A 24,670-nucleotide genomic window follows, 5' to 3' on the forward strand; every position below is an offset into this window, starting at 1 on the left:
TTGCGTCCACAGAGACCTGAGCAACAACAGCATCAGCACAGTGGCCCCGTACACCTTTAGCAACATGACACAACTGGCCACACTGTAAGTTTCTACGGACGTACATGACTCTACTCCTGCTGCATACAAAAGGGTGAAAATCTGTCAAAACCTGCACCCCTGCTGCGTTGCCTGTACTATTATTTTTTCAGACAAATACACCATATGGTGGTGCTTTATTAAACCCTAAAGTTTGACCCCATGACTTGAAATTCTCACACAGCTCAATGTGCTCTACAAAACACCCCACTGTAACTTAGCGTGCTTAGCCGCATCACCATGAAATTTGGTATATCCTTTTCGGTGACACACAAGCACATGTGTGTAAAATTTGAGCAAGATTGGTTGAAAAACATGGCCACCATCAAGTAAAACATCTTTGCAGGGACATGGATGGGACTTTGCAGCTAGTCATTGACCATTTGTCTAATGACTATGAAACTTTAAGTCTATCTGTATTACATGTTTGCTAGCATGCCTTCCAAAGCATTTTTTGCACAACCCGTAGGGGTCGCCACAAATGTGTAAAAAATTGGGGCATTATTGCATTTATTTTGAATTTTGAATTCATTTTGAATGCATGCATCAGTCTATACATGCATCATCTGTCCAAAACATTACATTCATAATCCAATTCATAATCGGCACACTGTGTATTGAAAGGAGTCTTCACTTGGCTTTTAAACAAATTAAATAGGGGACATGTGGTCTGAAAAGGAAATACTTGTTTTGAGGGAAAATGGAGAGACTTGGCATTATAAAACATACCATTGATTGTTTAGCTGCTTAATTTTAACAGTAAATGCAGGGGAACTCAAATAACGTTGTGCTAAAAAGTCAAATATGTCATAAAGTGGAGATGCGGTGGCAAAAGTTATTGTGTAGTTTGTCTTTTAACTCTTTACACGGCTCATATTAACTTTAATTTACCTTCAGGTTATGTGGACTATGCATTTTAGCTGTTTCCAAATCCACGTCCCGCGCGCCCCACTATGTTTCCTATTTTGTGCAGTCACGCTTGTGGACGCCAGGGAGCCGTCCAGCGCAAACAACCGCTTCGCTTAGCCCCCGGAAAAACTGAACAGACTGTGATTTAAGTGCGCGGCTCAAGGGTGTCTTTACTGCACCGCGGGAGATGAGATAGCCCACTACTTCGTTTGCATTCGCTCTCACAAGAATCGAGTAGAAGATTCTACGGAAAAGTTATGCGGTGTATTATTCGCAACTGGACTGTCTTCCAGCGAGAGTCAATGCCCCGGTGCAGCACACTAAGTACAGCACACTTAGAAAACATGGCAGACATGCGTTGTTAAAAATGACATATTTTGCCGCAAAGTGCTGTATTTCCAAGTGGTTTCTGTTGGAAGGTTCATGTTTCGGACATACTACTTTTAGAGCTGTCAAAAATGATATAGTAACTAATTCATTTAATTATGTTAACATTTTGTGCGTAATTAATGCATGTGCATCATGGCAAGCCACACCATTCTTTTATGATGGCAGATGGAGGAACAGTGTAGGGCTCCCCACAGAGTCTGATGCTATTTTATAACTTTATTCTGACCTGAGCACATCAACAGCAGTGCAATTCCAACACCAAATATCCATTTGTCCTGGGAACAACACTTTGTCATTCTCAAGATGCATTCACGGATGCGCCAAACTCAGAATAGATCACCACAACATCTTTTTTATGTGTGTATGTGTGGTCAAAATAAGCAGAAAGACAAAGCAAAACAGGAAGTGCATATTTTCATATTTTCAAGTGTGCTTGGAAATCCCAGAAAGTTATTAGAGAGAGTAGAGAGAGTAGAAATTATAATTTAAGTTAAATTAAAGTATGCGCTGTCTTTGAATGCAACCCCTCATTGGTCATAACAACACGGTTAAAGGGTGATTTAAATGTTCTGCTACTATTAAAGAGACAAACGTTATGCAAAAAGCTTTTAGGACATGTGGTATCTTTTAGTTTGATTACAATTTTTACTTCATTTGGAGCTGTTAATACATACAAATATAGGTAAATTCTAGTGTATAAGCCGCTACTTTTTTCTTAAACCAATACCCCTGTCGCTTATACAGCGGTGCAGCAAATTTATGGCTAAATTCCAATCTTGTGACATCTCCTTTACTTCATAACTACTACTAACTGTTTAAATACTGTGCCGCTCATGAGGCAGTGGGGAAACAGTAACTCTTTCTTTGGCAGGAGTCAATCACGAGCTATTTCACTCACAGCGAGCTTGTCCACCAACTGGAAATTGCAGGAGGTCATTGTTTATAACAGTCTTAACAATATAACAGTCCAACTCACGCCATCATCTTACAAACAACACTAAACTCATCACACAGCAACATCACACTCGAAAGGTATAACTGACAAATATACAAACATGTGCCAATACGAGTTTAAAATGGAAAAAAAAAAACTTTTAAAGTTTTCCCATAATGCATAGGGAGCAACGCATTGGTGCGTGCCGGGGCGCTGCAATGACCTCAGCCTCCCTCTGGGCTCCGTGTTCCTATGGCTCCTTTTGGTGGACGGAGGCATCATTGCAGTACCATCCATCCATCCATTTTCTATGCCGCTTGGCCTCCAATGAAATGCTTTGCTCAGATGAAATGCATTATGGGAAAACTTTTTTTTAAATTTTAAACTCGTATTGGTGCATGTTTGTTATTAGGTATACACTTTGCGTGTTAAGTTACTGTGTAATGAGTTTAATGTTGTTTGTAAGATGACACAATGAGTCAGACTAATATATTGACTGATATATTATAATTTCCAATTTCAGTGGGTTGACAAGCTTGTCGTGAGGTTTTTTTCCATAGCTCATGATTGGCTCCTGTCAAATAGAGATTTCGCCTGGTCCTCACGGACTCATGCACACCACAATATGCCATTTTATGACGTGGACATGTGCGGCTTATAGTCTGATGCGGCTTATATATTTACAAATCTGTTTTTTCCTTCTAAATTTAATGGGTCAGCTTATTTAATTTATGGTATTTTATCTTTTTGTAAATAAAATACAGTAGAAATATGCATATTTCAGACAATCTGAAAAATAAGCCACTTTGGTAGTAATTAATTTGTACAAAAATGTACAAAATGATTGCATTATATGTCTGTCAATTAGTCTGTTCAATAATATAATTTAATATTATATTTAAGGCCAAGTAAACCGAAACCCATCTATCAAGCGGTCTCGGTCCACCTGGGTATGGATGATGGCGTTCACACTTGACCAAACGACCCGTACCAGTCAAGCAAGCGTACCAGAGTTTGTTTAATCAAACCAAAAACATGACCGTAAATGTTGACATGATCCAAATAAAACTGTGCAAACTAAACACCTCTGTCCTTGTCCTTGTTCTCTCTCCAAACAGCATCCTCAGCTACAACCAAATTCGCTGCATCACGGTCCACGCCTTCGACGGTCTCAAGTCGCTCCGCCTGCTGTGAGTCACGACTTTCGGCCCTTACGTGTCGCAGTACTTTCTGCTTCGCTGTAGTTTTCTGCTCGGGAGCTAAATCAAAGTTTAATCAGCTCTCTTGGTGCCACGCCAAGCGCAGTGCTAGGACGCGAAGTATGTCTCAGCAGTGTACTAAAAGAGATCAAAATGACGATCTCTCATCATCTGCATGTTCTGCACCCTCTTTTCCTCCATCCCTCCATTCTTCCTTTCTTCCTTCTGTCCTGCTTTCCCGCCGCCCACCCAGTGTTGTGTTTGATGAATGGACCTTCAGCTTGTGTTTCTCTGTCTCATCCATCAGCTTGTACACCCTCTGTCTCATGGCCCAAATGCACTGTGCACTGAGCACACAACAAGCGACAACCACCAGCCACATCTTGGGCGGCTAATTTTGATTTAAACGTCACATTTTCAGCTTGAGTGTTGAACAGTAATGTTGTTATCCCACTTAGTGGTACATAATCCATGCCAATTATTTATTTGTCTTGGCCACCTTTGTTTGCCCTAACCCAACGAAGTGGTTTAGTTCAGTTAGTCCTGATCTGTCTTGTGGGATAGCTGTGTCAGCTATGTCTATAGTGTGACATCATAACAGTGCGACACAATGTAAGTCAACAAGAAAAAGGAATGGTACACAGTAAAAACAGTGGAGGACAACAACTGAGGACATGCAATCATTTGTGTGGGAGGGATGTGGGGGATTTATTCTCAAGACCCTTAAGATCAAAACCGCTTCATCTTTGCATTGTGTGATTTGTTGGTGGCGGCGACTCGATGTATCATAATTCTTAAATGCAACCACACACTGCTTTTACATTGGTTCCCATTGATGTTTTGAGTCCAGATTTTGTGGTGTTTGGAGAAATAATTGTGGAAAACATTTAATACTAGAAAAGCAAGAGCGCAGACCTCCTCCAACCACCATCGTTCCCTACCATAAATATTAGTCCTACATTTATTGTATCTACATATTTAGATTCCTTGACTATGAAAACATACAGTCAGCAATTGGATTCATAATGATATCAATATTAGTTCAGTAGTTATTCACAAAAATTGCATTTTCTATAATGGTTGTTTTCTTCTGGATCTTCATAGCTTTTGAAGATACAACAAATCTGTTGGCACACTCCAGATTCCACAGTGTTTTGGCTATATATAATGGTGTTTGTTGCATGTTGAGAACTTCATTAATTAATTTTTTAATATTCTTGATCATAGTATCCAGGATTATTCCATTATCTGGATCAGTCTTTGATATAATGTAGAACCTGTTGGAAATTTGTCCTGTATTTTTTTTTCCAAGTGCTCTGACCATTTTTTTCTGGAGTTGCCGAAAATTGTCCTATCTCGCAATGTTAAAGAATCCTTTTAAAAAATTCCTGGAGCCAGACGCTGATCCGGATCACCCCCAAAATGTAATCAGTTCTTCCATATCCCATTTCTGACAATTCCTGAAAATTTCAAACAAACAAACAGATAAACGCGGGCAAAAACTTAACCTTCTTGGCGGAGATGCTCTGGATTGGCATATACGGTATTTGAGGTGGTCACAGTCAATACTAACTTATTTTCCGGACCACTCCGGACCATCCCAATACAGTTAAACTGCACATTTTGGAGTGGCCTTTTATTGTGGCCAACCTAAATCACACCTTTACTGTATAGTCATGCTGTCTCAGCTGCACCTTGATGCGCCAAACATGTGAGATGGATAGATTATAAATCATGAATGATGAATGTTCACTAACACAGTTTTAGACAGATTTGTGAACAGTATTTGAGAGAGATTGGCCTTTTGTGTACATAGAAAAAGTTTTGGATATTTGAGTTCAACTCATATAAAATGGGAGCAAAAACAAAAGTGTGTTTTTGTTAAGTGTATAAATGTTAATTTGTCATACTTGTCTGTTTTGGTCTTGATTATATAGTTTGACTATAACCCAGTATGAGCTATACCCTGTAGTTATTATCATATACAACTGCATTTGCCACCCCAACTAATTTTTTTGGTACCCTTCAGTGGAAAGACACATAATAACATACAAAACAGAGCCAAACTGTACCGATTCATGGTCAGTGTTACTCTTTTGTTGCTTCAAACTCTCACCCATTTCTTTTTTCTTCTTCTTCTTCCTCCTCGTTTCATTTTAGTTGATGTTGCTGTGGGGACTGTCCCCCCGCATAGCAACCTGTTGCCAGGCAGTCATCACTGTCACTTCCCTTATTATACGCAACCCCCTCTGGAGCAGGCCGGTGTGGGGGCGTGGGGCTGTTAGTAACTGACACAAAAACATGTTCACAAGTGAAGTTTTTTGCAGACACACACTCAATATACGCATACAGTGGTATAATATGTGCTTGTTTTAATAGATAAATGGATAAATCTTGTGTGAATGCTGAAATACTGCTGCTGAATTGAAATGTTAAAATATCCTACAAATGTGTGGAAATCCATTCACCGACTGAGGATCGAACCAGCAACCACCAGGCTGGGAGACAACCGCTCTACAACCTGAGCCATGCCATAGTGCATACAATAAGCAGAGTGTTACGTATAACGTTAAATGTAAAATTCATTTCCACCAATAGGGGCCGGGCCGACAGTGAAATTGTCTGTTCATTTTCAATGAGCATAATGTCTCAGAAAATGTAGAATTATGGAAATTGTGGCAATGTTTTAGAAAAGCCCTGATTGATAGCCTACATGTCCTGAATGAGCTGAACATTTTGATGTTGGAATGGTTTGAAGCGGTTGAGAATGTGGGAGTATTTAGCCAATAAAAAATTTTATTTAAAATGTTTGAATGTAAAAATGGATATTGATTGTTGAACTGTATAAATATGTTGAACAATTACATGAGGACCGAGGACCGAACTAGCAACCATCGGTTTGAGAGACGACCAGTCTACCAATTGTAAACTAAGCAGTAGACACTTGTAGACTCAGCAGAATGTCACAGTAATGGAAAATGAAAATTATTTTCCATTACATAAATTCACATTAATGGGAAAATTGTCACAGAAAATATGAAATTCAAGGAAATGTGGGAATTGTTTTGAAAAATCCTGAATGCTTGAATTTTCCAATTTCAGAAATAACAGCTTCTCTCATCCGCGCATATGCGCTAGGCTAGGCTGGTAGACCACCATAGGAGTTATATATTCCATTCTGACACCAGAGCCAGCTTTTTTACTGTGAAAATAATATTTGTGTTTACTTAGTTTTATATCAATTTTATTCATGTTCCATTATAAAAGCAAATGGTGGTCTTGCACTGCTGAGGAGACACAGATCATCTGAATAATTCTTTGTGCTGAACAGGGAAGCCGACGTGTTTTTTCTCACTTTACTGATGTGGCACATCCGTTTTTGTGACTTTAACAGAAAGATAGTTACATCGTTATTTAACGTTTATGCACTCTCTCTTTTTCTTAAGCACTCTCCACGGCAACGACCTCTCCACAATCCCCGATGGAGCGTTCAACCATCTCACCTCTTTATCTCACCTGTAAGTCCCCCCACTAAACATGTCCATAATACAGAAAGTCGGTAGGAAAGTTATTAATTTTGTGAACATGTCCAGTGCTCTTGGTGCAAACCCCTTGTACTGTAACTGCGATCTGCGCTGGCTCTCCCAGTGGGTGAAGGCTGGCTTTAAAGAGCCCGGTAAGACAAAAAACAAGTCCTTCAAGTGATGTTTAAATATGGAAACACGTTAACCGAGTGGCTTTCGGCAGGCATTGCTCGATGCAGCGGACCCCCCGACATGGCTGACAGGCTGCTGCTCACAACACCGCTCAACAAATTTCAGTGTAAAGGTGAAAAAAGCCTCTTTGAAAATTTTGCAATTTTTATTCCAAATATGAACTGATTACTTTCAGTATGTTTAGCAATGATATGTGTCCTGCAATTGACTGGCGACCAGTCCAGGGTGTACCCCGCCTCTCACACAAAGTCAGCTGGGATAGGCTCCAGCAAACCCGCGACCCTCGTGAGGATAAGCGGCATAGAAGCTGGATGGATGTTTACTCAGTGCAGGCTTCTGTGGCTAATCCTGCAACTCAAGTCACAACACTATAAATATTTTCTTAGTACAAAAAAAAAAACAAAGCAAAATGCAAATACATGCAATCAAGGGTCCTTGACTCCAGTCTCTGAATCACATCTCCACATTTGGTGACCCTCGATGTGAGTAATATGTTGACCGCCAGTGGTGACAACAGGGTGGCTGTACCGGCGCCGCTCAATGCTAACTCCGGTGCTATCTGTGCACGACTTTTGGCAACACAGCGCTCACATGTGGTTTGAACACATCAAGCCCATTTCCGACTGCGAGGAATAACACGCGACTTGACAAAGTATTTCCAATAGTGGCCGTGGTTGACCTCCACTTTGTCTCACACCGTAGGAACGATACGACGGGCAATACCCTGAAACCGGTAATCAGCCCGTACATAGTCCTACTACATAGTTTATTCAATCAATAAATAGTACTGAATGTCTACATTTCTACATTTTCAAGACATTCCAAATGGTAGTACTGGCTATGACCAATGATTGTGCAATGGTTCTGATTGGTTTTAGATCTTCTCTCAGGTTCACAATTGGTTGTTTTTCACCCATAGGCAGCCCCCTTTCCATGTTGTTTACATCTCTAAATGCAGTCTACACAGGCAAAACCTATCAATCTGAAAGTGTAGACCAGAGGTCACCAACACCAGGTAGCCCCCCACGACCACATGAGGTGCCAGAAGGCCTGCTTTTCATTCAGGTTTTCAGTTATTAATGTGAGAACACTACAAAGAAATGTATTCTGAAACATAAAATGTGAGTTGTGGATACCAGCATTTTGTGAATGTTTTGGTAAAACAAGCATATTTGCTTTGTTTGGGTTGAAATAAGGTATGAAAATCATTTCTACAAAAATGAGTACCTCGTGGCCATTTTCATTTTCTAAAAGTAGCTCTCACAAGAAAAAACGTTGGTGACCCCTGGTGTAGACATTCAGTGCTATTTATTGATTGAGTAAGTAATGTAGTAGGACACACCTTGACAACGAAACACACCTATGTCAAGAGAACGCCAAAGCAACAGGTGACACTCGTAACCATAAAGTAGACAAAAGTCAATTCTGGAAAAGGCCTAATGACAAGAATGGCAAATTGAGTTTCTCATTCACATTTTTATAATATATATTTGAAACTACACTACCTACTTAAAAAGATAAATCAGGCAACTCAATTTAATGTTTATTTAACCAGGTTGTTCCTATAACATAAAAGAATGACTCATAAAATCAAAAATATTCAACACAACATTGAATTAGTTTAGCTTTTCAATAATCTTTTCCAAACAGCACAATATAAGTGGTTTAAAAGCCAACTTTATTGAAGATGACATTGTCTCAATCACAAGAAAAGAAAAGACACAACACATTTCATGGATTAATTATTACCAATATACTATTGCGCAAATGCTATATAGAAATTACTTATAAACTGCCAAATTTTTTACTCTAGTATTCATATATTTGTCCTCAATGTTTTTTATTTACATTTTTTAATATAATGTCTCCACTTAATGTAATTTATTCCTAATTATTATTCAAAATGTATTCCTATTTTATCACTGTATTAAATTTCAATCTTATTTTATTTTTTTACTTTCTCTTAACACTGCACAAGGTTTATAACAAGGGTGGGCAAACTTTTCGGGCCGGGGGCCACATTGACTTTTAAAATTTGACAGACGGGCCGGGTCAGCACAAGATACGATACATACCGCGGGCCGTAGTTTGCCCATCTCTGGTTTATACACACAAAAAGAGAGCGAAATGTACATGACAAAATGTAAGCAAGGGTTAACATGTTAAAGTTAGGGTGTGAAGAAATTATCAGTAATAGACATGGAGAAGGGGTAGGATTAAATACAATCTGCTTCTTCCTACTTGTTTTCAGACATGTTGAATTGTGCGAATGTGACCATGTGATGTTCATTTAATGTAACCTACTAAGCATGCCTGAAACAAATCAACTTTTGTGTGGATAAAAGGCAAAAACGTGGTCCCGGCACGATTGCTCATGCACGAGAAGCCAACATGCACTTGTTGTATAATCAGTGGTTGATTTGATGACCAGAAGGTTGCCACCCTTTTGGATGAATTGCTTACATCTACAGAGGTAAAAAAAATGTGTAAAGTGTTTAAAGGGTTAAGGAAAGCAGTCGCTCAATAAATCACCTTCATGTCTCTCGTTAGCTCTCCCCGTGAAGAATAAAAGTAGAGCACCTTTTAAAACATGATTTATGTCTTTGCCTGTGACGTTGTCCTTTGGCTCTGTTATCTTCATCTCTCCTATCTGTGTTACCATCTCTGCATCCTTCTCTTCATCCTTTTATCCCTATCAGGGCCAGTAGATATCAGTCTTGTGTCGAAGTGCGCCCCCTGCCTGGCCGAACCTTGCCAGAATAACGGGACCTGTGTGTCTGATGCGTCTGGATCTTACCAATGCACCTGTCCATTTGGATTCAAGGTGGGATGCAATGAGTCTATTTGATTTAAACCTGAATATCTAACTGTGCTCCTGTTGAAAAACTAGAGACATTGTGTAAAAACGTCATCTGATTTCCCGGAATTGTGTCTCAAAGGCCCAGATCATCAATGGATAACCGCGCTGCATAAGCCGGCGGAATTAGCAGCATTATCCAGCTTAGCTTCGACTGTGCATGCATAATGTATGGAGTCGTTCGTCAGCAAAGACGACGGTGCTGGAAGTTCTGACCCACCCAAAGACAAAAGAGGCTGTGATGCTTCTCGGGATCTTGTAACTGGAAAGTGCATGCAAACATTCCACTGAAGTGGGAAATTAACATTGATGGAGAGTGTGTGTTTATAATACACACTTTTAGGGGTGTTTATGCGTGCATGCATCCTTGTCAACCTTGAGGCCTTTAGGAGGAGGACAATTAAGTCGCTTGTCAAGGTCACATGTCAGAAGCAACAGGACTGAACCCACCCGAAAGGAGAACGGAGCAAGAAATAATGACAAGGCAATGGAGGGAAATGATGCTGTGATGTTAGCCATCATTGAAGAGAATAATGCTCGGCTTTATTATTCTGTGTCCTCTGGTGTCCCGCAGGGTCAGGACTGTGAAACACCCATGAATGCCTGTGTTAGTTTCCCCTGCTTGAATGGAGGAACGTGTCACCTTCATCCTGGCCTTGAAGACCACTTCAGGTACAAACCGTGATCCACTGGCAGTTCTTGCATTTGTTTGTCAGTGTGCAAATGCTGTTGTTGTCATTGCTGGTTTGCTGTGGTCCTTTAGATAGCGGTAATGTGCATTTCAAACAGTTGCCACATTGTCAATTGTCTTCCCAATCTCACTAGACCACCGTGCGGCCCAGAAGGCACATTATTTCAATTGTATTATTTTAAAGTTACTTTTGCATCACCGGAACACATCAAAGAACACATCAAACACATATTTTCAGGCATAATAAAACATGTCGAGTAAGCTGAGAATCTGAATTTGTGTCTTTCTGTACAATGGTATTTTGTAATATACCAATTATCTATACATACAGAGGAGGCATACTTTATTTTATTTTAAAAAAATTTTGTAGGAGGCATACTTTAAATGTCTTGAAATTATAGGGCATCGTTGAGTATCATTTGAGTGTCTCATCTCGCTGAGTGTACTGGTTTTTTGTCGTCAAAACATAGACAACCTGCATTTCTGACACAATATAAAACTAAATTAAAACAATCATGTAAACTGCACGACAAATGGAACCCAACAATCGATTAAATGTTATATTCATAAATGAATAAAGGACTTAAACACTCTCAATACATCACAGGATATCATAGCAGTCCCCAATGATTTTTGAGCTGATTGGATGCTTGACATCACTCCCTTTTTGCAGTATTTCCATAGCAAATTATTTATCGATCCAATTTACATGTAGACTAACACGTAAGCATTTTTGAGCTGTTATAAAATGCATGTGTAGATTTTCTACAAATGCATTGATGCATTACTTTAAAGACGCTTCAGTTAGTCCAAAATACTGCTGCACGTGTTTTAACCGGGACCAGAAGAAGAGACCATATCTCACCTCTATTATGAGTTTAAAATTCTCCTTCTGACATATAAAGCACTACACGGTCAGGCGCCAGTATATCTTAAAGAGGTCCTAGAACCCTGTCAACCCAGGAGAACACTGCGCTCCCATCCATCCATCCATCCATTTTCCTCCGCTTTTCCGGGTCCGGGCCGCGGGGGCAGCAGTCTCAGTAGGGAAGCCCAAACTTCCCGGTCCCCGGCCACCTCCTCCAGCTCCACCGGGAGGACAGCAAGGCGTTCCAGGGCCAGCTGTGAGACATAATCCCTCCAGCGTGTCGTAGGTCTGCCCCAGGGCCTTCTCCTGGCTGGGCATGCTCGGAACACGTCACCAAGGAGGCATCCGGGAGGCATCCGGACTAGATTCCCAAGCCACCTCAGCTGGCTCCTCTCGATGTGAAGGAGCAGCGGCTCTACTCTGAGCTCCTCCCGGATGACTGAGCTCATCACCTTATCTCTTGGGGTGAGTCCAGCTACCCTACGGAGGAAACTAATTTCAGCCGCTTGTATCTGCGATCTCGTTCTTTCGGTCACAACCCAAAGCTCATGACCATAGGTGAGGGTGGGAACATAGATCGATCGGTAAATTGAGAGCTTTGCCTTCCGGCTCAGCTCTCTCTTCACCACGACGGTCCAGTACAGTACAGTCCAGTGTGCCGATCCGCCTATCAACCTCACGCTCTAACCTTCCTTCACTCGTGAACAAGACCCCAAGGTACTTGAACTCCTCCACCTGGGGCAGGACCTCATTCCCAACCCAGAGGGAGCAGTCCACCCTTTTCCGACTGAGAACCATGGCCTCTGATTTGGAGGTGCTCAGTCTCATCCCAGAAGCTTCATACTCAGATGCAAACCGTCCCAGTAAACGCTGAAGGTCACAACCCGATGAGGCCATCAGGACCACATGGTGTGCACATAGCAGAGACGAGGTCCTAAATCCACCGAACTGGACTCCCTTGAGGCCTTGGCTGCACCTAGAAATTCTGTCCATGAAAATTATGACCAGAATCGGTGACAAAGGGCAGCCTTGGCGGAGGCCAACATTCACCGGAAACAGGCTTGACTTACTGCTAGCAATGTGAACCAGGCTCCTTCCCCGGTTGTACAAGGACAGAATGGCATGTAGTGGCACGCCACCAATCCCGTACGGGTTTCAGTTGGTTCTCTCTTTTTGTTTATGAATGTGACCTTCATGTGTAAAGTGCCATGAGATGACTGCTGTTGTGATTTGGCGTATGTACAGTATGTTCCAAATTATTCTTATGCCATGTTACACATGACACCCAAAGACTGTTTTTAGTGCAAATTAGTTTGTTTTTTTTCTCCACACTTCTTAATGAATAGCATCTGGTAGGAAATTTGCATTTAAATATACATTTAAAATGTCACTTTTTGTTGAAGCTATTAAGGAATTTGTTGCCATGAACACCCCTGTACATAACAAAATAAGACTAAAATATAAAAAAAAATGCATTTATTGAGTCAAGTCAGTGATTGTGTCCTAAGATAATGTATGTCATCATTATTATCAAATTAGCAGAAGGGATTCATTGAATATAAGCAGTACATCATTGAAAATAACATGGAACGTTGACCTTATGGTGTGTTTTATTGTCTGCGTGAGGGAAGGGAAATAGGGAAATAGATGAGAAAAGCTCCTTTCAGGCCACTCTGACCTCAACAACTGCTCCAAGAAAATCCCCTAGCCCTCTGTCAGTCATCACTGTCTCCTTCAAATGCATTGTGCATAAATCTGTCAACACGGCCTTCCCAAACGGTTATTTATCACTTGCTTGCTGATTTTATTATTGCCTTTTATTCTCTCATTTGCCGAAATCTGGTGAAGTGTAGGTAGTGTGAGCCAGGGACGTTGAGTGCAAAGCCACCCTGGCCAACATCACTGGCCAATGAAGGGCTAGGGTTTCACCTAAAGGATGGAAATGATGGTTTCATAGTAAATAGTTCCAACAATGGTATGTAAATCAATGGTGGAAGGAACAGCCGCAACAATTTGGGCAGTTCGGTGTTTTTTTTCGTGTCTGTGTATCATGATCCAACTGTCATTCATCTACATAAGTGCACTTAAGCAAACACTCACTGAACACTTCATTAAGTGCACCTGCACATGTGAATGGGATCCAATACAAAAATGATGTCTTTATAAACATATCATGCGTTTCATCCTGTCAAAGAGGTATTAATGGAACAATACTACTGTCTCATTCTGTCTCCAAAAGCTTTGAGGTACAAGAATCCTTTTTTAAGAAGCCCTTTGACATTTGAAAGGTTTGGATATGCATCTGGCCTTTACCGACCCGCACAGTAATGATACCATGACTCCTTTTACCCTTTTACAGGTGCTCTCTTAATGTTGATAGCAACTCATGTAGACGCCTGTGCCCTCAGACGACAACCACAAGCGGATTGGAGAAGCCAGACCTCTTTGACATTCTGACATGTTTTATAATCGTTTGGGGATATTCAATAAGCCCAATTAGCCCTCAGTGCTTAGCAGGCAGACAAAATCGTTTTAAATGTCAAAGCGGCACAACGCTCAATGTGACCCTGCAGATGTGGGCTTTATTTCCTCTTCATTTTCCACCTCTTTTTAGTTTTAACTCTCATTTGTGGCTCTAACATCTCAGACATGTTAGAGCCACATAAACCATCTCGGGCTCTGAAAAGCTCAGGGAGTGGTCTCCTGTGGGTGCCCAGAGTCAGGACTAAACACGGTGAGGATGCGTTTCAGTTTTATGCTGACAAAATCTGTAACAGTCTTCCAGAAGATGTTCAATGTTGGCAATGTTCAAATCCAGGCCTAAAAAACACTTCTATTCAACTGTGCATATGACAACTGAAACTATTTTATCTGCACTCTTCACTTTCAATTCATTTTAACTTTTTTATTTCATGGAATGAGTTTATGGAATTTTATGTAATGATTTTAGAGTGATTTTATGTTTTATGGAATGATTTTATGAAGTGGTTTTACCCTTCTTTTCTCTAAAGCACTTTGAATTACCTTGTGTAAGATTTGTGCTCTATAAATAAACTTGCCTTGCATTTCCTAAACACTTAAACACTTATTTAGTGGTAAATGGCACTGAAAATGGATGAAAAATGAGTAGGTGGCGGAAAGCAGCATTTGTAAGAAGTGTCTTTCATTGAAAGACGACTCCATGCGTGCAGTGTTTGTGTGTGCGTGTGGGTTGAGAAGTGGCACTGGTTTGCTTCGGGATGACCTTGCTGTAAAATCCTTTTCATGCAATAAAAAGTAAAGTCGACTTGATGAAGTGTAAGAGACAAATGCAAGGATGGAGAGCAAGGAGGGTGGGAGAGCTGCTGAGGAATTACTGTGTGTGTGCGTGTGTGTGCTTGCGGGCTTAAAAGTGTGTGAGATACAAGGGGGTGGAATACAAGTTGCAGCCATCAAAAAGGGAGAAGTGAGGGGGGTGAAGTGAAGGTGAAGATGGAGGAGGAAGATAATTGAGTGTGCCTCTGAGTGGGCGGGGCCCAGCATCTGTGGCAACCAATTAGAAGCACAATTACCTCATCTTTGGATTAGTTTGTTGTGAAGACTGAGGGGTAATGAAAGTACTGTTGATGTTACTCACTCAACGAGGAAACATTTCATTTGACTGCATTTTCATGGCTTGTCATATCATCAGCTTTAGCAGTACAGTGTTTTGCTCTTTTGACAAAAAAAAAACAAAAAAACATCCCTTACATTTATATTGAGGCTGCTCCAGTATGTTGTAAACAGTATGCTACATGTGCTCCATCTTTATTGAATGAAAGACTGGGACCCACAAGGGGTTACTCATATGTACATCTGGCTTTTGGCTTTAAATTTGAAATGCATTCAGTAGATCTCATCATGTACTTTTGTTTTGGTGTGCAGCTGTGTGTGTCCGCCGGGCTTCGAGGGCCAACGTTGTGAGTTCAACCCAGACGACTGCGAGGACAACGACTGCGAGAACAACTCCACCTGCGTCGACGGCGTCAACAACTACACCTGTGTCTGCCCGCCCAACTACAACGGTAGGATGACTCCCAATGCCATTTTCTCAAGAAAAATACTCGGAATGTGTGTTTTCCCAAGATAAATTTTAGTTTTTTTAGGTTGCATTTCTCTTTATGTTCTGCCATCTCTCAGGGAATGATTATGTCAAAGAAATGAAAATATTGTGAAATAAATGTGACCAGTAGGTCAACGTGGCAATGAAATCTCTCCACCTAGTCTGACAAACCATACCGTATACTCAAGAGTGTGGGCGTATTGACTTGTGAGTCAATATTCCAGTGCTGTCAACTTTATTTGTGACTTTTTCTTCAATAAAATTTTCTGAACTTTTTCTGAAGAATTCAGGTAAAATCATTCACAACTCATTTTCCCCTAACTTTAAAGAGTTATTGCTTAAAGGGATAGTTCGGATTTTTTGACATGAAGTTGTAGGACATCCCCATCAGCATTGTAGTCCAATAACAGCGACTTACCCCCCACTTGGTGTCCAAAGTGCGGTTCTTGTCAGATTTCTGTGATGAAGAACATAGTTCCACGTAGTTACTGGGGACAATTAAGTCAAGCGTTTGGCTTCTAAAAACAAAATGTGTTCAAAAGATTAAAACATTTGCATCACAAAAATGCCTTGTCAAAAACTCAAACCTCACAAAACGCTCGGCGTTATATCTGTCTCCCGCCGTATCCCTGCACGCTGTCGCCCCCCAAGACCACATGAGGCGCCTGCGAGCCTGCTTTTCATTCAGGTTTTCAGTTAATACTGTGAGAACACTAGAAATGAATTCTGAAATACATAATGTGAGTTGTGGATACCAGCATTTTGGTAATGTTCTGGTAAAACAAACATATTCGGTTTGTTTGGGTTGAAATAATATGTTAAAATAAATATTACAAAAATTTGTAGCTCTTGGCCATTTTCATTTTGTAAAAGTAGCTCTCACAACAAAAAACGTTGGAGACCACTGGTCTAATGTAAATACTGTATTCAGACAGAGGCGGATAGAAAAGATAGCAGTAGATACTTCTTTTCCTTATTATATGTAATATAAGTGTTTTTCTTTCGGGGCTATGTTCTTGATCATTGCAAGGATGTGTGAAGAGACAGTTAGCCTGCATATCCAAAGAATGTGAAATTATTTTGTCTGAATTATTTTCAATACATTTTGTAATCTTCAATTGGAGTGTGAGGGAATGTTCCCTTCTTTTGAGATTAACGAATACGTGAGGGGAGGTGAAATTTGCTTAATTAATTTACTAAAGTGGTCCTTGTGGCCTTATTAGGGTGCGGAGAATTTCATCTCCAACAACGAGGATGAAGGAATAGACTTTCACAAAAATGGAGGTGGAGATCCTGGAAAAAGTATTATTTTTAGAAGACAAAAACAAAGATAGAGTGACAGTACTTCTGCTGCCATCTGCGTGAATGGAGCAGGGCAAACGAGGCAAAAAAAAACAAAAAACGCTCGGATATCAAGGCACCCATTTGCATTTATAGAGAGGATGTTTCTAAATTTTTCCTAATTTATACCACAATTTAAATTAATATAAGCTTAGCAAAATCTTTTTCATTTAAAGGTGGCTGCAAAGACTGAAAACGGGGTTGATGTTATGTCAAAAATTAATTGATGTAACTCCAGAGGGATATTTTAAAAATACTTAATGATGACATTAGCAATTATCAAAATATTAGCTATATTATAATTATTTTATGAGGAACTAATGTTGTGTGTTATTTCAAAGCTAAAGAAAAGCCCATCATTTATGGAAAAGGAAAGAGTAAGTTTCCACACATGACCCACTATCCACACAAATAAAGGCCGTGCATGGTAAACAAATGTTTCTATTCATGACATACTTGACATATGCAATGGAAAAACTGTCTTATTTTTTCTCTGCGCACTGAAGACATATTACCTGTCTGGGGTACGCCCATACCCCCAGAAGGACGCCAATTGTGATGGGGGTACGTGAATAAAAATGAAAAACAATTAGCGCCTGACACTCACAATTCCGAGTGTGGCTGAACGCCTCACGGCGCAAGAGGAACGCAGCAGAAAGGAGACAGTGCATGAAGTTTTTCATTGCTCTGTGTGCATTATATGAACAAATATGTAAGTTTGATGATTATTTTGTGCATTAAGAGTGTTTAATCTTGACAATTTCATTCATACTGGTGTTCCAATCCGCGCACGGTGCAGTGGTGAAAACCTGCCACTGTGAGTGGGGCTTTATCATTGGTTGTAAGTATTTTTGTACTTCAGAAATGTTTTATTGTGATGTTCCACTTTCCCCTTCAATTTGGTATTAAATGAATTTGCAGACTTAAAACATAGCCATCGTGAGTGGACAAAGAAAGTGAAGCTCAAATTCAACTCATTCAAACGGAAGGATGCCAACATCAGACTGGAATAAAAGATATGTAGGATGATTACTTATCTATTTATCAGTGCTCATGTGAAACTTTATCAAAATGTGACCATGCAAAATACACACTTCTGACACGGAATTACTTTACAAATAATTAAACAACTATGTTCACTATTTCAAGTTAATTCAGATTAAGATTATGTTTTTAAGTGTGCAGGAGTGGGGTGGTACATGGCTTCAGGTCAAATGTCTGAAGGGGTACGCGACTGTAAAAAGTTTGGGAACCACTGCCCTGCACAATTATGTAATTGACAACCCGTTTGTTATATTACTGTAATCGAACACATAATGTTATCATGATTATAAAATAAAATGAAGTATTTAACCCATAAGAACCCACGGTAACACGAGTGTAACAAGCACTTTGAAGGTCCCAGTCTCTTCCTTATAAAGCTTTATGTTTGATTTTAACTTGTTAAACATCCTGGTGTGATGACCATGTGACAGTCATGTGACTGTAGCAGGAAGTGACCTCTCCAAAATGCAGGTCTGGCCTGTGTGCAAACTTCAAGGAAGAAGCTATTTTCAAAGAGCTGTTTTTTGATACCACATGTAATTTCAAACACATTTCTTAGGTTCAATGCTTTGATAACATGTCCTAAATTACTTTCAACCTGGAATGACCATAGTTGTTGAAGAAAGTAATATAAAAAAAGTAACAGAAATATTGCTGTAACATATATGTTACATAGGGGTTTTAGCCTTAAAATCAGAATGAAGAACCTGATGTGACCCATTTGTCACAATAACAAAAATGCAAATAATCCACCCAATTATTTTAGCTGTTTCAATTATATTAACATGAAATATGTTCTGCTGGTCAATTGAAAGTGTAATGAACAATTAGAAACACAAAATAATGTGAAAGTATTTGGTTTGTGTTACAAAACAGTTTTTGCAAATCTGTACATCATGTTAACACATTTTTACGATCCTATGCCGATCCTACAAAAATTTAAATGTGTTATTCTTGTTCTTAAATATTCTATTATTCCGATTTCATTTGTAAGAACATGCGCTGCACTCCTTATGATGCACTGGAGGCCATTTTGGGAGATGATAGTTTGAGGGATGTGACGATTGCTCAGATGAAGACCCTGATGACCCTCTTTACAATCCCAATAGTCAAGACGGGGATAGTGACGAGTCAAGTGAGTGTGGTGATTCGGACAGTAGTGAATCAAGTACACCAGATGATGTACCACAACCAAATGAATTCAGGGCAGAAAAATACATCCATTCTAGGAAAAAAAAACAAGAAACTGTCCATAGCCAAAAACAAGGAACTGAAGAAGGAACTGTCCAAGGGAAAAAACTATTTTCTTGGGGGAAGAAAGCATTTGAAGCCCCTGAGTGTACATTCAAAGGACCACCTCCAGACAATCTTCATAGTCCTCTGGAGTACTTCAGAAAGTTCATAACACCAGAAATGCGATGTTACTAAAGGATCAAACTAATTTGTACAGTGTACAAAAATCTCTACATCACAACAATGTTAACACCACTGGAAAAGACCTGGAAATGCTGATTGGCCTCTACCTGTGCATGGGTCTTTGCCAACTGACGGCAAATCGTGCATACTGGGAAAATGACACAAGGTGTCCCATGGTAGCTGAAGTCATGTCACGTAATTGTTTTCAGAACCTGCAGGAAACTCTGCATTTCATTGACAACACGGATGTATCAAACAGGCAAGCTACAGATCCAGGCAGAGGTTGCCACTAGCCTCATTCTTTGGCGGGCACAAAGAGGCCGCCCATCACTCAATGCCACATTTCTACCTGCCCAAGAGGGTTCGTGTTGGAGATCCAGATGATGTTCGCACTGACCAAGTCGCACATTGGTCTTTGAAATGTGACAAACATGGCTGCTGCAAACTCTGCAAAGTCAATGCAGCCACCACTCTCTGTGAGAAATGTGATGTGTGTCTTTGCTTCACTGAGGAACGAAACTGTTTCAAGTCTTACCATCTGACTTAGGCTAAATGGCTGAAGACACTTACCAGACATAAGAACTGAGAAAATGTTTTGGACAAGGTGCTGATGATACAACAGTTTAATTTTTCTTCAGCGTTTACGTTTTTTTGCACAATTTATGTTTGTAGGTCTGCAGCTATGGTAGCTTATTGCAAATGTCCCCAAATAAGCAGTGTTATTTATTTTTGATGCATTTGGCATATTTTGTGGTGCAAAGCAAAACTGATGAAGTTTGTTAAACCTTGCCATTGAAGTCACAGTTTTTACATATGTTATGGAAATACAAATAAAAAGGCAGTTTTGTGGCCCCAAGCAGTAAAAACTAGTAATGGGAAAATGAAGCTTCATGAAGCACTTGTGATATTTAAAAAAAATTCCACAGCATCTTTAAACCAAGAGTGCCATATAGAGGAGTCAAAAATGTCACAAGTGCTTATGAAGCTTCATTTGTCCATTCATCACTCGTAAAAAACATCAGGTTTACTTATTTTCAAAGAAGGAATATGTTTAACACTAACGCCCAATGTAACAAATATGTAACAACACAGATCTTTGGGAATAAAAAGTGTTATTCAGAAAAAAACTTTTGAAATGTGTTCTATGTGGTGCACTTGGTCTGTGGTATAGCCCGGATAATTTTCCTTTAAGGATAAATGGGTCTGGGTTCTTATGGGTTAAGCGCTGCGTTGTTTTTTTATATCTTTTTGTGGGGATACTATACGCTCATGTGTAATGGCGTTTTTGATAAATGACAAATGATATCCATCAGTTTTATGTAAAATAACAACACTTTACACAAATATTTGAAGTCAATACCAGCGTAATGTTATCATGAAATGACAGATAATCTTTATTGGCTTCCACTGCATGTTTATTTGTCAAAATAAACAGCGTATGCAACTTTTCGGCCCCATTTTGTGTGTACACAAGCTTTATAGATGAGGACCCTGAACTGTACCGCTTGGTGGAAATGTGACTAAAGTGAGTGAGTGACTTTCGGTCACTTTGGCGAGCTCTTGGCTGCCTCCGCTCCTTTTCCCCCCCCGAGAGTCCCCGCACAACTGCTTACTCGCACAAAATCACAATTTCCACTTTTGCCGGCTGGTGAGTCAGTAATGGACAGCCACTCCGCAGTGACCCCCAACACTGCTCCTGCAGGAAGGAAGCTTGGGCGACCAAGAGAGAGAGAGTGGGAGAACAGCTAGGTGCGAAGAGAAAACATAAAAATGTCATCGCGTGAGGAGAGGTCAAGAAAGGGGTTGATAAAGTGAGGAGGAAAGATGCATGAAAGAGGTGCTGGAAGTGGGAGGAAGAGTCAGCCCACACCAGATGCTGACTAAGGAGTTAAGTTTTTTTTGTTAGCTAGACATTGTCCTCTAAAGTACACACATTTACACTCTGTCAGTCCACTATGATACTGGACCTCATTCAAGATACACACACACACACACACACACACACACACACACACAGTGTCATTACATCTCTTGGCATGCACAAGCTTCTCTCTATCTCTCTTACACACACACACACACACACACACGCACACACACAGAGTGTCATTACATCTCTTGGCATGCACAAGCTTCTCTCTATCCCTCTCTCTCTCACACACACACCCGCACACACACACACAGCTACTTATGGTTCAGTGGTCTAATCATCAGGTGTCACTTTAAGAGAACACTTACTCACTCAAGCCTTTTCTAACTCAGCTTTTACAAACCTCTGCCATCATAAACTATGTACTATATCCACTTTTTACATATACACTGTATCTCTACTAGGGATGAGCCGGATGCTCGTTATAAACAAGTATCCGTTGCGGATAATGCATTTTTGCCGAATACGAGCATGAAACGAAAACATCTCGTCATTATCCGTAATCGTGATGAAAAAAAATCCTCATTATGTATTCACTCTTCACGCTCTGTGATTGGCCAGTCACACACAGCGACCTCCCAATGTCAATTTCAGACTTAAAATGTGCCCACCCATTTCTGGGTAAACCACGCCCACTCCCGGTTTATGCTCCTCCCACTTCGAGTACAGCTGCGGGTCATTTACAAGTAGATGGGTGAACAGATACAGATACAGATAATAATGTATTTGCTCAACCCTAATCTCTACATTTGTCCAACAGAATAGATGCCATATATCTCATAGAAAAAAACGTAATATGAAGGAGTGGGACAGGAGGACACAAATGGTTGCAACGGTAGCATAGCTTTGAGAGCTAAAGTGCTAACATTACACTCAGATTTTAACAGCAACATCATGCTAGGTTAGCCTATACCTAAATGATCAACAACACCACTGTCGCTGACTGACACAGCTTTTTTTTTTTTAAGACACGTAGCAAAGCCTTTCTTTTTCTTTTTTGGTTTACAAAGTTGTCCTCTGTGAACAGGAGGGCATATACACAGCTCATCTAGCTAGGGTTGAGTTTGAGGCAGTAGGAAGGAAGGAGAGATTTCCTTCATAACATCATGAAAAGCCTCAACTTCAACAGAAACTCTCAAAAGTGGTGACGAAACGATCTTGTGTTTGGTGCTTATAAACTCCTTGGAGCACATAGAGGTATTACTCATAATTAAAAAGTCACTCTTGCATGATTGAGGACGTTTTAATTGTTATATAAGTGTAAAAAGAAGTTAAAGTAAAACGTACGTACTTATAGATATTCGCCTTCTTCTCACCTCACATTCTTCTTCTCTTAAAGGAAAACTGCACGTTTTTTGGAATTTGGCCCATCATCCACAGTCCTTATGTAAGACATGGACACATGTTTTTGTCTTTTCTGTGCTTTCTAAAGATATAAAAACAGGTCAAAAGAGACAGCTCGAGCTCTTTGACTGCATGTAATGGAACCCACCTATGCCGCCTATAAAGACTGCTATTAAAACACCTCCAAAACCCAACAACATTTTATGGTTTTATATACGTGCTGTGACCATGTAGTAACAGGTACATTCATGATGACATGTGATACTTACTGTATTTTGTGTAATTTGTTCAAGATTCAAGATTCAAGATTCAAGAGAGTTTTATTGTCATGTGCATGGTAAAACAGCAGTTATACCATGCAATGAAAATCTTATTCTGTTCATTCTCCCAAGGAAAAGAAAGAAAAACACAAGAAAGAATAAGAACATAAGAAACATAAACACATTACCAAAATGAACACCTACACCTAGTGTTAGCTTAACAAACTCAAAAATAAAAGCACAACATCACTGGCTGCATCTCCAATATGTAGTCTTACTTTTTGCTGGTGGTCTGAGGCGTTGTGAGCGCGGCGCTGACACGCTGCGGGCGAGTCTGCGATGAAACTCGACACTAGCCGGCTAGTAGCGACTCTATGTGCTATGGTGAAGTGTCAATACGCCTGTAACGTAGTTTAAACGGCGTAACAATGTTAATAACAATAATAACTCAAAATGTCGCTGTAGCTTGGTTAATATGCTCACCACATTATATGTAAATGGAGCATTGTTGCCGCTTTTTGGAGACTTTCTTCAGACGACTTTATAGGCGGAATAAGTAAAACAGATATGTGCAGTGATGAACTGTCTCTTCTTAACGCACAGAAAAGAGAAACGCCCCTTGTTGAAGCCACTCCTTTTGGGATAAGTGCCAAAGACAAAGTACAATTAGCAAAGAGGTAATCCTTGAATGCTCGGTCTTGTGAGGTACACTGAGGTATTGTGTGACGTCAAACAGTACAAACTTGCAGATTTTTCCCAAATTTGTTATCAAATTCTGAATAGAATCAGGGGTGTTGCAGTCCAACTGTACTATTTCCGCTAAAGACAGAAAAATAAATCAGGATTTCAGGTCAGGAGGCCTTTCAGAGAGCTGCTGGAATGAAAATGTGAACTGGACATGTTGAACAAATGAAATGTCAGTGTGATGTCATACCGCGTCTCATGTGTGGGATTGGGAGAGGTCACAAGGTGATGGGGAGTTAAGGTCCTCCAAATATGTCAAACACGTAAAGATCAGCATGTGGGCTTGACAAGGTACTTTAGTTGAAAGTGGAGCTTTCACGGAAAGGTCATGGAGGGTGGCGTCAGACCCAGCAGGGATTTTCTCACTGGGACTGTGAAGATCCAACTGAACTTCCTGACAGTCTGCTGGCCCTCTTATGTTCTTCTCACATTGTACTAAATGTTCCCTATTATGCAAAAGTGAGCTTTTAATGATGTTTCCCTACTGCCTGACGATGACTAAGCACCAAACGTGATAAAAATCTATCATCTCCTTCACTTGTTTGCTTCTCTTTTGAAAGAAGAGGCGCTCAATTTTTGAAACATTGAACATTTTCACCAAAATTTTTCTTTCTTTTTTTTTTACAATAGTGCACGTAACAAACTACAGTCGTCCAACTTCACGGTTCAAATTTTGCTGCTTCACTCTATCATGGTTTTTCAAAAATATCTGAATTAATAAATCATGCTGTTTTATGGTTGAATATTATTGGTAAAACATGTATCATGTATGATGATGATGGTATTCTACACTGGTCACTAGATGTCAGTTGTGTTACTGTGTAATGTTGGTGTCGGTGAGACACACAAGCACCAGGCTTTTAGTACAGGT

The 24,670-nt window shown here is 40.1% G+C and overlaps 1 protein-coding gene across 3 annotated transcripts in view; it reads left to right on the plus strand.

The window, feature by feature from the left end:
• slit3 (slit homolog 3 (Drosophila)) overlaps nt 1-24,670 on the plus strand; it is a 292,011-nt gene that overhangs the window by 238,382 nt on the left and 28,959 nt on the right. For all 3 annotated transcript variants that reach the window (XM_054792929.1, XM_054792930.1, XM_054792931.1), the window contains 8 exons: nt 13-84; nt 3,430-3,501; nt 6,957-7,028; nt 7,104-7,186; nt 7,258-7,338; nt 9,926-10,050; nt 10,658-10,755; nt 15,546-15,685. In XM_054792929.1, the coding sequence (XP_054648904.1) occupies nt 13-84; nt 3,430-3,501; nt 6,957-7,028; nt 7,104-7,186; nt 7,258-7,338; nt 9,926-10,050; nt 10,658-10,755; nt 15,546-15,685 (743 nt within the window). The remainder of the gene's footprint in view (nt 1-12; nt 85-3,429; nt 3,502-6,956; nt 7,029-7,103; nt 7,187-7,257; nt 7,339-9,925; nt 10,051-10,657; nt 10,756-15,545; nt 15,686-24,670) is intronic.

This window comes from Dunckerocampus dactyliophorus, chromosome 11 (assembly GCF_027744805.1).
Source record: "Dunckerocampus dactyliophorus isolate RoL2022-P2 chromosome 11, RoL_Ddac_1.1, whole genome shotgun sequence".
Lineage (NCBI taxonomy): Eukaryota > Metazoa > Chordata > Actinopteri > Syngnathiformes > Syngnathidae > Dunckerocampus > Dunckerocampus dactyliophorus.